Raw genomic sequence first — 15000 nt, 5'->3', positions numbered from 1 at the left:
GAGAGAGAGAGGGAGAGAGAAAGGACAAGTAAACAAGTGAAGTGAGTCAGATGTTGGGCGCTGCAGAGGTAAGGTGAGGTGTTGGAGGGACAGGAAAGGTAAGATAAGGCAGGGGACATCAAGGTGACATCAGGGTGACGGCAGGTTGATCCCGGGCCCCGCTAAGGAGGCTGCCACCGCTGATACACACGAGGGGGGCAATAAAAATGGTATTACGTAAACAGGACATGAAGTTAGTGGCAGGGCGCTAAATGACAAGGAGGACATGTTGTGAGGGGGTCGCTTTTACTTTCATCACTGTTGTTCTTTTTGGTATGTTATTAGTGTTCTTTTATGTAAGAGGTGCTCTGGTGCGGGACGGCAAAATGATTATATAAAAAGGTCCATTGAAGGCGTCACTTTCCAAAGACTGTGTAGAGTATAGTGAAAAAAAATGAATATCCAGAATGTGTTGTGGTATTTTTCTCTTATGTTATTATTGTTTTTTTTGGTAGTAGTAGTAGTAGTAGTAGTAGCAGTAGTAGTAGTAGTAGTAGTAGTAGTAATAGAAGTAGTAATGAAACGCCCTGACAGTAATAGTAATAGTAACATCAATAGTAATTTTGTCCTTAATGTTTCTATATTGCTACAGAATAGAACCAGTGAAAAGTTAGTAGTAGTAGTAGTAGTAGCAGCAGTAGCCCCAGTACCAGTACCAGTAGTAGTAGTAGTAGTAGTAGTAGTAGTAGTAGTAGTAGTAGTAACAACAGCACCATCACTATCACCATCATTAGTAATCCCGCCCAGCCACCGCGTTCACCCCGACACAGACAATTGATACCCAGCACATTCTCAGAACAAGCACAGCACACTTACCGTATCCATGTTGCCTCGCCCACCACCACGGCGCGGCAGCACAGGTAGGGATTAATAGGGTTTTCGCCCTGCCTCAGCCTCGTCAGGAGAGAGAGAGAAAGAGAGAGAGGAGAGGAGAGGTGAGAGGAAAGAGGAGAGGAGAAAGATCAAACGCCAAAGACCTGTCCTCCTTACCTTTATGCTTTCAACTCTTCTCCTTCCCCCTAATCCTCTCCCTCCCTCTTCCTCTCCTTCCTTCCTCCCTCCTCCTCCCTCCTCTCTCTGTCCCCCTCTTCCTCCTCCTCCTCCTCCTCCTCCTCCTCCATCTCAATATTTACTCGCTTTCCTCCTCCTCGCTTCCCCCCTCTTTCCCCCTCTCCCTGTTTTGTTCCCCTTCGTCTCATGAGCGCCTCCTCCTCCTCCTCCTCCTCCTCCTCCTCCTCCTCCTCCTCCTCCTCCTCCTCCTCCTCCTCCCCCGCCTTACGTGAACGACTCTCCCGGGTCAAGCAACGATGAGACATCCTCTCTCTCTCTCTCTCTCTCTCTCTCTCTCTCTCTCTCTCTCTCTCTCTCTCTCTCTCTCTCTCTCTCTCTCTCTCTCTCTCTCTCTCTCTCTCTCTCTCATCTGTAACTATCAGTCTGTATCTATCTGTACTTATCTTGCATTTTTTTTTATTTAATCACACACACACACACACACACACACACACACACACACACACACACACACACACACACACACACACACACACACACACACACACACACACACACATGCATATCCTTATCATTTGAACCAGACCAAAAGGTACTTCCTTGTATGAGCGAGAGAGAGAGAGAGAGAGAGAGAGAGAGAGAGAGAGAGAGAGAGAGAGAGAGAGAGAGAGAGAGAGAGAGAGAGAGAGAGAGTGAGTAGAGGTCTGACCGCTGCAGCACTCGCAAGTCACTCTGGGCATTTTTACATGGAGGGATTTTAAAACACCGTCACACACACACACACACACACACACACACACACACACACACACACACACACACACACACACACACACACACACACACACACACACACACACACACACACACACACACACACACACACACACACACACACACACACACTCGCGAGCGCGTTTTCTACTATCTTGCCACACATTCTCTCTCTCTCTCTCTCTCTCTCTCTCTCTCTCTCTCTCTCTCTCTCTCTCTCTCTCTCTCTCTCTCTCTCTCTCTCTCTCTCTCGTTGTCCTTATTTCTTTCATTATTCTGTTCCTTCTTTTCGTTTCAGTTCTACATTTTCCTCTTTCTTTAATTGTTCATTTCATTTTCTCACATCCTTATCGTGTTTAGTTTTATTTCATTCCTAATTTTTTTTTCTGACTTGTTTTACTTCACTTCTTCTCTTCTCCGTTCCCGTTAAAAGCTAATTCTCTCACTTTAATATCAACAGTCCATCCGAACTCCTCTCTCTTTCTTTCTCTGTCTCACTTTCTCACTCTCTCATTGTTTTCTTCCCCTTTCATCCCCTTCTCAACTTAGCGTTTTCATTTTCTATCGTTCATTCCTTTCTTCCCGTTTTTCCATTTATTTTCTCTTCTTTCATCTATTTCATCTTTTTTCCCCTTCGTGTTCTTTTATTTCATCTTTGTTTCCTCGTTTTTTCCCTTTCTTTTGCGTTTTATCTTTCGCCTTTTTTTTATCCTGTTTCCTTTCCTTTCATTTCTTATCCTTATCTAATTAGTTATTCCATATATTCCCCTTTTCCTCTCACCCTGTCGCTTTCTCCCTCATCCTTACTTTTTCCTCTCCCTTCATTCATCTCCTTTATTTTTTTCTATTCTCACTTTCCTAGCTCATCCTTTCTTTTCATTTCATTGTGTCTATCTTTTTTTTTTTTATAAGGGTTTATGCGTCTATTGCTCTTTGTGTCAGTTATTCTTTGTTGTTCTTACTTTTCTCTTATCTACCTGCCTCCTTCTTCCTTTTCCTTTCCCCACCTGCCTCCTTCTTCTTCCTTTTCTTCCATCTTTTGCCTCCTTCCTTCATTTCTTTTCTCTTCTTCCTTCACTCTCTTTCTCTCCTTCCTTTCTTCATCTGCTCCCTTCTTCCTTCCTTCGCCTTTTTCCTTAACATCCACTCTTCGTCTCCTTTCTTCACCTGCTTTTTTCACCTTCTTTCTTCATCTTCGTTCTCTTCCTTCGCCCTCTTTCCTCTTCTTCCTTTACCTCACTCTTTCCTCTCCTTCACTTGCTGTCCTACTCTCCTTCCTTCATCTGCTTCCTTTCCCTTCATCTTTCGTCCCCTTCCGTCTCCTCCTTCCTTTTCCTGCTTCCTTACCTGCTTCCTTTACCGCTCTTCTTTATCTTTTTTTTTTTTTTTCACCTGCCCCCTTCTCCTTCCTTCACTTCCTTCTTTCACTCCTTTCATCCTGTACCTTCATTACTTCACTTCCTTCCCTATTCTTTGTCTTCTACTTTATTCTTTCACCTCCTCTCTTCCCCTCCTTCCTTCACGTCCTGTCCTTCCCTCCCAGTTTCTCAAGGGAATGTATAAAAATGTCAGTTATTCAGACTTACGCGGGTGAATGTCTGCTGTTGAATAACGATAATGATATGAGGAGGTTATGTTCGTGTTTTTGATGTGAAGGGCAGCTGAGGATACAAAGCAGGAAAGAGTTGATGATAATGAAGAGATTGTGTTATTATCTTTGTGAAGGAGAACTAAGGGCACAAAGCAGGAAAATAGGAAAAGGGAGAAAGAAAGAAATAATTAATGAATAAATGTAAAGAAAATTTGCTAGGTTATCGGTTGAAAAGTAAGATAGTTGAAAAAAATAATAATAATAAAATAACCAGAATAGACACCAAAAATTAAGGTGAATGTGCTTGTGATAGAAAAACTCGCTTGTTTGTTATTTTTTTCTCTCCTGGAACGAAAAGAATAGAAAAAAATAAAAAGCCTTCTTATTTGCCGGTCCAAAATTGTAATAGATAAAAAAAATAGATTAGATAACCAGAAAGAACGGTAGAAGAATTAAAGTCAATGCGCTTTTAATAGAAAAAAAATGTTGCTCGCTTATTTCTCTCTTCAGTATGTGTTATTGCATTAATCTTTTCGGTCTTGTTTGCGTTATCAACATCGTCAGCATTTTTCCTCGTCATCCGCAATGTGTGAATCGTGCTTACCAATTTGAACAGGCAGCAGAAGTTAAGAGTGAAATTATCTATCTTTTATTTATTTTATTCATTCTTTTTTTTTTTTTTTAAGTCCTGTGCGAGTGTGTATTATTTCATTAGTCTGGTGGTTGCTCTTTGTATTATCATCATCATCATCTTCAGCATTTTTCATCGTTGGAGGGTGGTGCAGTGTGTGAATTTACTATATTGGTGAAAAGTCGTTGAATCAATCCGTGTGTGTGTGTCTGTGTGTGTGTGTGTGTGTGTGTGTGTGTGTGTGTGTGTGTGTGTGTGTGTGTGTGTGTGTGTGTGTGTGTGTGTGTGTGTGCAATGAGCAGTCAAAAGTATAAGTTTAAATCGGATGAACTTTAGCACGGTTTCAATGACTCAGAATTAATTTTATCCCGATTGAGATTTCCAGTTTTTTTTTCTTTCTTTTTTATCTAGGGAAGTAAAGTTTCCATTAAAAAAAAAAAGGAAATAAAAGGAAAAAAAAAAAAGGGAAAAATCCTCTATTATACTTCCGTCGTATTTTTATGTTATATTTCTGTAAAGTTTAGTATGACTAGCAGAAAGAATGATAATACAACTCCAAAAAACAAGAATTAAACATTAAACTCCTCTTTCACCAACCCTGCAGACATTGTTTCACTAATCTCCCCAGCCACTGTATGCATTACCATCACTACCATCACACGCAACATTCCTGCTTACCCACAATGCGTCTTTCGTGTTTGAAAACCTGAAGAGAAGAATTTACGGAAAGATTATCACCCAACCAAGCCACTCGTGCTGGGACTGACCTTGACGCGTTGGGAGGAAAGGTGGTGATCGTGGAAGGACAAGAGGAGGAGGAGGAGGAGGAGCAGGAAATAGCAGTGAAGGAGATGGAGAGGTTTTGGTGTAGTTATGTGCTAGCTAATAAGGCTACACATGCCATAATCCAAAACATTTCATCCCACTTACTCCTCCTCCTCCTCCTTCTCCTTCTCCTTCTCCTACTACTACTTCTCCTTAGGGTTGAGAAAAACTCTGGTTTTTTTTTTTTTACCCAACCCACTGTTTTTTGAGGGGTTTTATTGGTTTTTGGGGGCTTTATTTTGGGGGGATTTATTTTTTGTTTATTCCTTATTTTTGTATAAATCTGTTTAAATAAGCAATTACAAAGTCATCTAGAATTAAATAAAATGTTTGAATTTTTTTTTTTTCATATAGGAGAGGCACCAGCCAAGGGCAACATGAATGTAATAAAAAAAAAAAAAAAAGATCCACTAAGATACCGGTCCCCGAACCGAGTCAAAAGCGGTCGTCAAAAATTGAAGAATAAGTGTCTTGAAACCTCTCTCTTGAAAGAGTTCAAGTCATAGGAAAGAGGAAATACAGAAGCAGGGAGTTCCAGAGTTCACCAGAGAAAGGGATGAATGATTGAGAATACTAGTTAACTCTTACATTAGAAAGGTGGATAGAATAGGGGTGAGAGAAAGAAGAAAAGTCTTGTGCAGCGAGGCCGCAGGAGGAGGTGACGCATGCAGTTAGCAAGATCAGAAGAGCGGTTAGCATGAAAATAGCGGTAGAAGATAGCAAGAGCTGCAACATTGCGGTGATGAGAGAAAGGCTGAAGACAGACAGTTAGAGGAGACGAGTTGATAAGACGAAAAGCTTTTGATTCCACCCTGTTTAAAATAGCGGTATGAGTGGAACCCCCATTACATGTGAAGCATACTCCATACATGGACGGATAAGGCCACACTGTACAGAGTTAACAGCTAGGGGTGGGGGATGGGGGAGGAGTGAGAAAAACTAGCGGAGATGAATCAGAACACCTAACTTCATAAAGGTTGTTTTAGCTAAAGATGAGATGTGAGGTTTCCAGTTTAGATTGTAAGTAAAGGATAGACCGAGGATGTTCAGTGTAGAAGAGGGGGGCAGTTGAACGTTATTGAAAAAGAGGGGATAGCTATCTGGAAGGATGTATCGAGTTGATAGATGGAGGAACTGAGTTTTTGAGGCATTGAACAATACTAAGTTTGGTCTGCCCCAATCAAAAATTTTAGAGAAATCAGAAGTCAGGCGGTCTGTAGCTTCCCTGCGTGAATTGTTTACTTCCTGATGGGTTGGACGTCTACAAAAAGACGTGGGAAAGTACAAGGTGGTGGTATCAGCGTAAAAGTGGATAGGACAAGAAGTCTGGTTTGGAAGATCATAGATGAATAATAGGAAGAGAGTGGATGACAGGACAGAACCCTGAGGAACACCACTGTTAATAGATTTAGAGGAACAGTGACCCTCTGCCACAGCTGCAATAGAACGGTCAGAAAGGAAACTTGAGATAAAATTACAGGGAGAAGGATAGAAGCTGTAGGATTGTGGTTTGGAAATCAAAGCTTCGTGCCAGATTCGATTAAAAGCTTTTGATATGCGTAAAGCAACAGCAAAAGTTTCACTAAAATCCCTAAAAGAGGATAACCAAGACTCAGTAAGGAAAGCCAGAAGATCACCAGTAGAGCGGCCTTGACGGAACCCATATTGGCGATCAGATAGAAGGCTGGGAAGTGAAAGATGTTTAAGAATCTTCCTTTTGAGGATAGATTCAAAACTTTAGAGAGGCAGGAGATTAAAGCAATAGAACGATAGTTTGAGGGACTAGAATGGTCACCCTTTTAAGGAACAGGTTGAATGTAGGAAAACTTCCAGCAAGAGGGAAAGGTAAATGTTGTTAGACAGAGCTGGAAAAGTTTGACTAAGCAAGGTGCAAGCACTGAGGGACAGTTTCGGAAAACAATAGAAGGGACCCCATCAGGTCCATAAGCCAGTAAGGGCATGGAAAACATCACTGCGGAGGATCTTAATGGGTAGCACGAAGTAGTCAGAGGGTGGAGGAGAGGGAGGAACAAGCCCTGAATCATCCAAGGTAGAGTTTTTATCAAAGGTTTGAGCGAAGAGTTCAGCTATAGAAACAGATGAGATGGCAGTGGTGCCATTTGATTGAAATAAAGGAGGAAAAAATTAGGAAACAAAGTTATTGGAGATGTTTTTGGGTAGATGCCAGAAGTCACGAGGGGAGTTAGATCTTGAAAGATTTTGACACTTTCTAATAATGAAGAACAAACACTTGTTTAGGTCATGTTGATACAGGTTGGTCCGGTTGGACAAAACCTGTGTTAACTTGTGATGTACACCAAATGAACAGGTCAGGCTTGACTACTTTTACATTTTTTTATGTATACGTACATACATAGACCCTATTTATCAATATTATATAAAACTAAATTTTTATATGTAATATAAAAAGAAACATTTAGCCTGTTTTTTTTTTTTTTGGGGGGGGGGGGGAGGGTATGCCAACCCTCCTCCTCCTCCTCCTCCTCCTCCTCCTCCTCCTCCTCCTCCTCCTCCTCCTCCTCCTCCTCCTCCTCCTCCTCCTCTTCCTCCTCCTTATCTTTTCCTTTTTCTTCCCATTATTTTCCTAATACTTATTTTGTATTCATTATAATTTGTATTCCTCCTCCTCCTCCTTCTACTTCTCCTTCTCCTTCTCCTTCTCCTTCTCCTTCTCCTCCTCCTCCTCCTCCTTCTCCTCCTCCTCCTCCTCCTCCTCCTCCTCCTCCTCCTCCTCCTCCTCCTCCTCCTCCTCCTCCTCCTCTTATCCTTTCATTATTACCATGAGGGTGGAGAAGAAGAAGAAGAAGGAGGAGAAAGGGAGTTAGTGATGCTGGTGAAGAAAGAGTTGGTTAGTGGAGTAGGACGAAGAAGAAGTAATGATGCGAGAAGAACAGGAATTAATGAGAATACAAGAAGAATGAGAAGAATTAATAGTGCTGTTAAAAGAGATGAAAGATGATGAATACATAATACCACAAAAGGAGAAGGAGAAGACGAAGAAGGAGAAAAAAAGAAGAAGAAGAAGAAGAAGAAGAAGAAGTAAAAGGAAAAGAAGACGAAGAATTGATAACACCAAAGAAAGGAGAAAAACGAAGAGGGGATGGATATTAATGAAACTAGAGGAGGAGGAGAAGGAGGGGTAAGAAGAATAGATATTGGAAAATAGAAGGGAAGATAAAAGTAAAAAGATAAATAGAGCGAGAATAGAAGTAAAAACAATAATAGTGGCATTGAATAAAGATGAGGGAGAGAGAGAGAGAGAGAGAGAGAGAGAGGATAAGGACACAAAGACCATATCTGTGTTGTTAATTTTCAACCTGTAAATTCCAACCTGTCTGCATTCATTAATTAAGGTTCTTCCCTCAGTTCAGTCACCCCTCACCTGTATCCCATTTTCTTTATAATCCTAGGGTCTTTTTTTTTCTTTTACAGTATTATTAACTCAACTTGTCTCTCTCCTCATTTTCTGTATGACGGTATTTTTATTATTATTTGTTTCTCTGTTCTTCACTTCCTCCTTCCCTCTTTCCCACTTTCTATCGTCTTTTCTTCTGTTATTATTCTTTTTTTTATTAGTTCTCTTCTTACTAATTTCGTTCTCACTCTACTATTTCATTTGTCTTCCTTGATTATTCTTCTCTCCTTTCTCATTTTTTCTTTTTTCCTCCTTTGCCTCTTTCGCTTTTTTCAGTCTTTTTTTCCTTTCTTTTTTTCTTCCCTTGTTGCTTCCTACCGTTTTTCTTCTTTTACTTAATTACTTATTTAATCTCCTTTCCTTTCCCATCTTTCATCCTCGTCCTCCTACATCACTCATTCCTTTTTACATGCCTTTCTTACCCAACCTTCATTTTCGTTATTTTTACTTATTACTTTTTTTTTTTTTTTATCCTGTCCTTCCTTTTGTTCATTCTTCCCCTTCATCATCCTTGCCTTTTCCTCCTTTCATCACTTCTTTCTTTTAACACGTCTAATCCATTTTCTATCGGTTTCATTCCTCACGAAGTTGCAGCATTCACGAAAAAATCCTGACGTGTTCCAATAATAAGTTTTAATCAGAGAAAAATGTAGAGTTTTCAGGTGTGTCGCTCATTAACATTGACTAGGGACGGGTAGATGAGATGAGGCTCGGCCAGGCGTGTTGGTGTTCATAAATGCAAGTTCCTGTTTGATTTGGTTTCCCAGTGGTTCCTTGTGTGTCTTCATTATTATTATCTTCTTTTTTTCTTTTTTCTTGTGTGTGTGTGTGTGTGTGTGTGTGTGTGTGTGTGTGTGTGTGTGTGTGTGTGAGAGAGAGAGAGAGAGAGAGAGAGAATTTTGTTCGTGTGTTTGTTATTATCCGGTTTCTCATTTATCTTCTTCCTTTCCCTTTCGTTCAATTGTTCTTTTCGTCCCTCTGGTTCCTCCTCCTCCTCCTCCTCTTCCTCCTCCTCCTCCTCCTCCTCCTCCTCCTCCTCCTCCTCCTCCTCCTCCTCCTCCTCCTCCTCCTCCTCCTCCTCCTCGCTTTGTTCCTCACTGCACTCCCTTCCAAGTTTCCCATCACACCCCTTTCCCCTCCCCCTTCCTTCCTTCTACCTTTTTATGCAGTGTCTCCTCTCCTCTCCCTCCCCATCCAGCCATTTCAGTCTCCTTCCTTCCTCCCTTCTTTCACTTTCTTCCCTCCCACGTTGTCCTTCCTTCCCCCTCCTCTCCCTTCTTCTCTTCCTTTCTTGTTCCTTCTCTCTTCTCTTACTTTTCCCTCATTTCCTTCTCTCCTATTTCGTCTTTCCTTGTTCTTCCTCTCTTCGCTTTATATTTTCCTTCCTTTTCCTTCTCCCTTCTCCTTCTCTCTTTTTCATTTTTTTTTTTTTGTTTCTCACTTCTCAGTCTTTTTTTCTCTTTATTATATTTTGTATTCATATTATTAATTTCTTCGTGGCATTTATTGAATTATTTTGTTCTTATTTTGAAATATAATCGAAAGAAAACGAAATACCTTTTTTTTATCAGTTTTGTTTCCGTCTGTTCGTCTCTCTCTCTCTCTCTCTCTCTCTCTCTCTCTCTCTCTCTCTCTCTCTCTCTCTCTCTCTCTCTCTCTCTCTCTCTCTCTCTCTCTCTCTCTCTCTCTCTCTCTCTCTCTCTCGCCATACTTACCTCTTCTTCTTCTCTCATTTCCCTCCATTATTTTTTTTTATTTTCTTTCCTTATTTGAACACTTATATCTTGTGTTTGTTTTTGCTTTCTCATCCTCTCGCGCCGCCTTCCCTTTCTCCCCGTTCGTTTTCTTTTCTCTCTTTTTTTTCCTTTCCTTCTTTTTTTCATTCATTCATCCTTCTCCATCATCCAGTTTTGTTTATATGTATTTTTTGGGGGGAAGGCTTTTTTTGTGACATGATTCTCTCTCTCTCTCTCTCTCTCTCTCTCTCTCTCTCTCTCTCTCTCTCTCTCTCTCTCTCTCTCTCTCTCTCTCTCTCTCTCTCTCTCTCTCTCTCTCTCTCTCTCTCTCTCTCTCTCTCTCTCTCTCTCTCTCTCTCTCTCTCTCTCTCTCTCCAATCCCTTTCACTCTTTTCTCTCCTCCCTCTCATTTTTCTTCTCCATTTCCTCTTTGCTTCTTCTTTTGTTATCTATTCTTTTTATCTTTTTCTTTCTCTCTTTGTTCCTTTTTCATTTGTATTGATTAACATATATCTGTCATTTCCTTTCTTTCATTCCCTCCTTTCCTCCTCCCTTTTTTCAACCTTCCCTCTTTTCTTCCCTCTATCCTCGCTTCTTCCTTCATCATGCTTCCATTCTCTCTCGCTCTCCTTTCTTCTCCGTCTTTCACCTTCTAAATTCACACTCAGCTCCTGTTTACTCGTGTCTCTCCTTATCTCCTTTCTTTATTTGAATGTTCTAATTTGGTCAAGTTTGCTTCATATCTTCCTTCCCTCCTTGCTCTCCTCCCTTCCTCTTTTCCTCATTTTCTCCACTCCTTCCACTATCCGTCCATCTGTTCATCCACTTATCTCTCTCTCTCTCTCTCTCTCTCTCTCTCTCTCTCTCTCTCTCTCTCTCTCTCTCTCTCTCTCTCTCTCTCTCTCTCTCTCTCTCTCTCTCTCTCTCTCTCTCTCTCTCTCTCTCTCTTCACCCTTCCATTTCTTCCTCCTTCCTCGCCTTTTCTTCTTTTATCACTTGAGTTTTTTATCTCCTTGTTCCTCTCTGTTTTCACTTGTTTGCACTTTCTTTACGTGTTTGCCTCTTCAGTCATTCCTTCCCATCCTTCACACATTCTCCCTCTCTTCCCGTTTCTTCACACCACCTTTCTCTCTGCCACACTCCTTCCCTTCTTCACCTGTGCAATCTAGCATCTCTCACTTCAGTTTAGACAGTGTAGCTCATCACAAACAACCTCATCTACTTTTGTTTGTTATTTTTGCATTCCCTTTGTATTAATGCGTTCCTCTTCGTTGCCATCCACTTCACTTCCTTCCCTCCTTCCTTACCTCCCTCTCTTCCTTCCCTCCCTCTCTCCCTCCTGCAGTACCCAACATGCCCCGGGGTCTTCCTCTCGCCGCGAAAACTCAGCATGACCTGTACACCTCTTCAAACGGGACTTCTACTCTTTCCTCCTCCTCCTCTTCCTTGTCTTCCACTTCCTCCTCCTCCTCCTCCTCCTCCTCCTCCTCCTCCTCCTCCTCCTCCTCCTCCTCCTCCTCCTCCTCCTCCTCCTCCTCTGGGTTGCGGTTTTCTCGTCTATCTCATCCATGTTTATTGTTGATACTTTTCCTCAGATTTTCTTTTATTGTGGCTTAGTTTTCCTTCCTGTCTTCTTGCCTTCCTTTCTCTGTCTCTTTCTCTTCCGCCCCCTTCCTGCGTTCTTGCCTCCCTTTCTCCTCCATCTCCTTCTTCCCATCATCATTACTACTACTATTACTACTACTGCTAGTGTTACTACTGTTGTTACTACTACTACTACTATTACTACTACTACTACTACTACTACTACTACTACTACTACTACTACTACTACTACTACTACTATTACTACTGCTACTATGACTATTACTACTATAATTTCTCATTCTTCCTCTTCTTTTCCTCTCCTCTCCTCCTCCTCCTCCTCCTCCTCCTCCTCCTCCTCCTCCTCCTCCTCCTCCTCCTCCTCCTCCTCCTCCTCCTCCTCCTCCTCCTCCTCCTTCGTCTTCTTACTGCAGCTGACTGACAGCAACACGTCCTCAACAAAACCAGTAGACCAAAAGTAGGTGTCAGGTAAGCAAAGGTATCACTAGGACTATTTTTCCTTTTTTTTTCCCTCTCTTTCCTTTTCATCTGCCTACACTTTTTTTTATCTTCTTCATATTATTATTATTTTTTTCTATCAGTACTTTGTTTTCTTGCTAATTTTTTTTACTTTCATTTTTTTCCTTCGTATTTTTTGTTGTTGTTGTTGTTGTGGTGGTGGTGGTGGTTAATAATGACTTTTTTTTTTTCATAATGGTGCGAGAAGAAGAGGAAAGTGAAAGATGAGTCGAGAGAAAATGAGAAAGTGAGAGGGAGAAAGACTTGAGTAAGGAGGAATGAGATAGAGATAGTTGTGGCAGTAGGAGGAGGAGGAGGAGGAGGAGGAGGAGGAGGAGGAGGAGGAGGAGGAGGAGAAGGAGAAGGTTGAAAGGGAAGACCAATTGGGGTAATGTATACATTGGGGTTGGGGGGTGAGGGAAGAGATAGGAAAGGAGGAGGAGAGGGAGGAGGAAGAGGAGGAGAGGTTAAGGAGGTAATATATACATCGGGGAAAGGAGAGAGATAGGAACGGGGGAAGGAAAGAAGTGGGGGGTAAGCAAGACGTTTGCAGAGGAGGGGCGAAAGGAAGGAGGAAAGGAGGGGCAGGAGGGGGAGGAGGAGAGTCAGCGAGGGAGAGTGTTCAGGCCGAGGGAGAGGTGAGGTGAGGCAGTCGGGAGAGAGTGAAGCGAGAAGCAAGTCTGGCGGTAGGTCGGTCGTCCCGCCGCGAAGCCGACACACTCACACACACATACACAGACATACACACTCACGCACATCCCGACCCCGGCCATTCCCTCCCGTGCGCACACATACGCACACACCACGCGCCTCTGTGCACTAAAGCCACTGACTGATGCCTCGGAATTGTCAATAGTTCGCGGGAAGTAATCCAGAGTAGACGTGGAAATTTCAACGCATAGAAAGATAGTGATCCTTATATTCTTTTTTTGCATGGGGATTTCAATGCACTAATGTACGGGAATTTCAATGTTTTTTAGCAAGCAATCCAAGAGAAAAGACACGAAATACTAACACGAAGCACGCTAAAAAACACCAAGTGATCCAAGACAAATTCTAAAACTAAACTGGAATTTTTTAACTCAGCACGGCAGACAGAAAAAATCAACTTTGTAAAGGACTTTGAACTTTGCAGCAGTGTGCTCTTGTGCGTGCGTGCGTGCGTGTGTGTGTACGCGTGTATAAGTGTGTTAAGATATTTCATTAACCTTTAGAACCCAGGAAAGGTTTCATAATATGGGAACACTGTCTTCTTTCTCGACTCCCGTGGCAGAGAGATACTAATGATTCTTCGTTAATTGCGCGCTGAACGTGTAATTTCAAGTTCCTGTCGCCGGCGAAGGAAGGAGGGGGAGGAGGTGGTGGTGGTGGTGGAAGAGGAAGGACAGACAAGGACAGTCAAAGGGAATATTGAACTTTAGGAAGAAGGAAATATCGGTTGTGGATATCTTGGAGCTTTTGAAATGCAGGTGAGTTCGTTTGTGTGTTCAGATGTGTGTGTGTGTGTTTGTGTGGGTGTGTGTGTGTGGGTGGGTGGGTGTCAGTGTGTGTGTGGGTGCGTGTGTATGTCTATGTACTTGTCATCTTTCTCTTTTTTTTTTTTTTTTTTTCTTATGTTTCAGTCAATTTTGTTTGTTTTGATGTTTCGGTTGGTCTTTCTGTGTGTGTGTGTGTGTGTGTGTGTGTGTGTGTGTGTGTGTGTGTGTGTGTGTGTGTGTGTGTGTAATAATAATAATAATAATAATAATAATAATGTGTGTGTGTGTGTGTGTGTGTGTGTGTGTGTGTGTGTGTGTGTGTGTGTGTGTGTGTGTGTGTGTGTGTGTGTGTCCGTCTGTTCCCGTCTGCCTGTCGATCTGTCTACCTATCTGTCGCCACATATATGCACCAACCTGTAACCTTTCATCACACACACACACACACACACACACACACACACACACACACACACACACACACACACACACACACACACACACACACACACACACATGGATTGTTATGGCCGTGATGTCAGGGTCTCGGCATCTCGGTGGGAAATCAAGCCGGACCTTCTTCAGGCTCATCCTCACCTTCCCCCTTCGTCAGGCTGTTCCTCCGAAGGCGCCTCTCAGCCCGACAAGCGATAAGAAGCGATAATCTCCCTCTTATATATGTTGCGTGTTTTTTACTGTTATCGCATGCAACGTGTGGGTATGAATAGAAATGCGCTTCGGTATAATGACTAAGACGATGTGATTATAATAAAAAGAGAATTGGTAGTGTGTGTGGGAGTGATTGGTAGTGTTTGTGTGTGTGTGTGTGTCCAAAGTCATGTGTCAGTAGTGGTGCTGGTGGTGGCAGTAGTAGAAGTACTAGTAGTGGTAATGATAACAGGAGGAGAAATAGAAGGACAAAGAGGAGAAGGAAGGAGAAAAAGAAAAAGTACAATTATCGCTATTGTTTTTAATTTTAATACCAGATAATAAAAACAGTAGAAACAACGCCAGCAGCAGCAGCAGCAGCAGTAGTAGTACTAATTGTAGTAGTAGTAGTAGTAGTAGTAGTAGTAGTAGTAGTAGTAGCACCAGCAGCAGCAGTAGCAATAGTAGTAACAACAGTAGTAGCACCATCACCAGTAGCGTCAGCATAAACAAAACCATCATTGCGTCACGGGAAGCAAAGCAAAACTCAAGTCACACATCTCCACAACATCACGACATAAGGAGAAAAAAACACCCTCCATCATCACTCAGCTCATCTTCGCCTCCTCTCCGTACAAGGTCACCTGCTCGCCCATCATCCTTTGACCTTGAGTGCCCCGCGCCCCGTCCTTCTCCTTGCCCTTGCTGTCCTATCCCGCCCCGCCCCGCCC

At 42.3% G+C, this 15000-nt stretch overlaps 1 protein-coding gene across 2 annotated transcripts in view; it reads left to right on the top strand.

Annotated features, from left to right (window-relative positions):
• Window positions 1-12793: 12793 nt before the first annotated feature.
• LOC135102289 (mucin-2-like) overlaps window positions 12794-15000 on the top strand; it is a 12196-nt gene continuing 9989 nt past the window's right edge. Inside the window, exons 1-2 of one of the 2 annotated variants that reach the window (XM_064007297.1) lie at window positions 12794-12832; window positions 13361-13615. In XM_064007297.1, coding sequence (XP_063863367.1) covers window positions 13610-13615 — 6 coding nt within the window. In that variant the 5' untranslated portion in view covers window positions 12794-12832; window positions 13361-13609. Of the gene's footprint in view, window positions 12837-13360; window positions 13616-15000 lie in introns of both variants that reach the window. The other variant, XM_064007298.1, reaches the window with a different exon arrangement.

Source organism: Scylla paramamosain, chromosome 7, assembly GCF_035594125.1.
Source record: "Scylla paramamosain isolate STU-SP2022 chromosome 7, ASM3559412v1, whole genome shotgun sequence".
Classification (NCBI taxonomy): Eukaryota; Metazoa; Arthropoda; class Malacostraca; order Decapoda; family Portunidae; genus Scylla; species Scylla paramamosain.
This window is presented reverse-complemented; position numbering and strand designations above follow the sequence as displayed.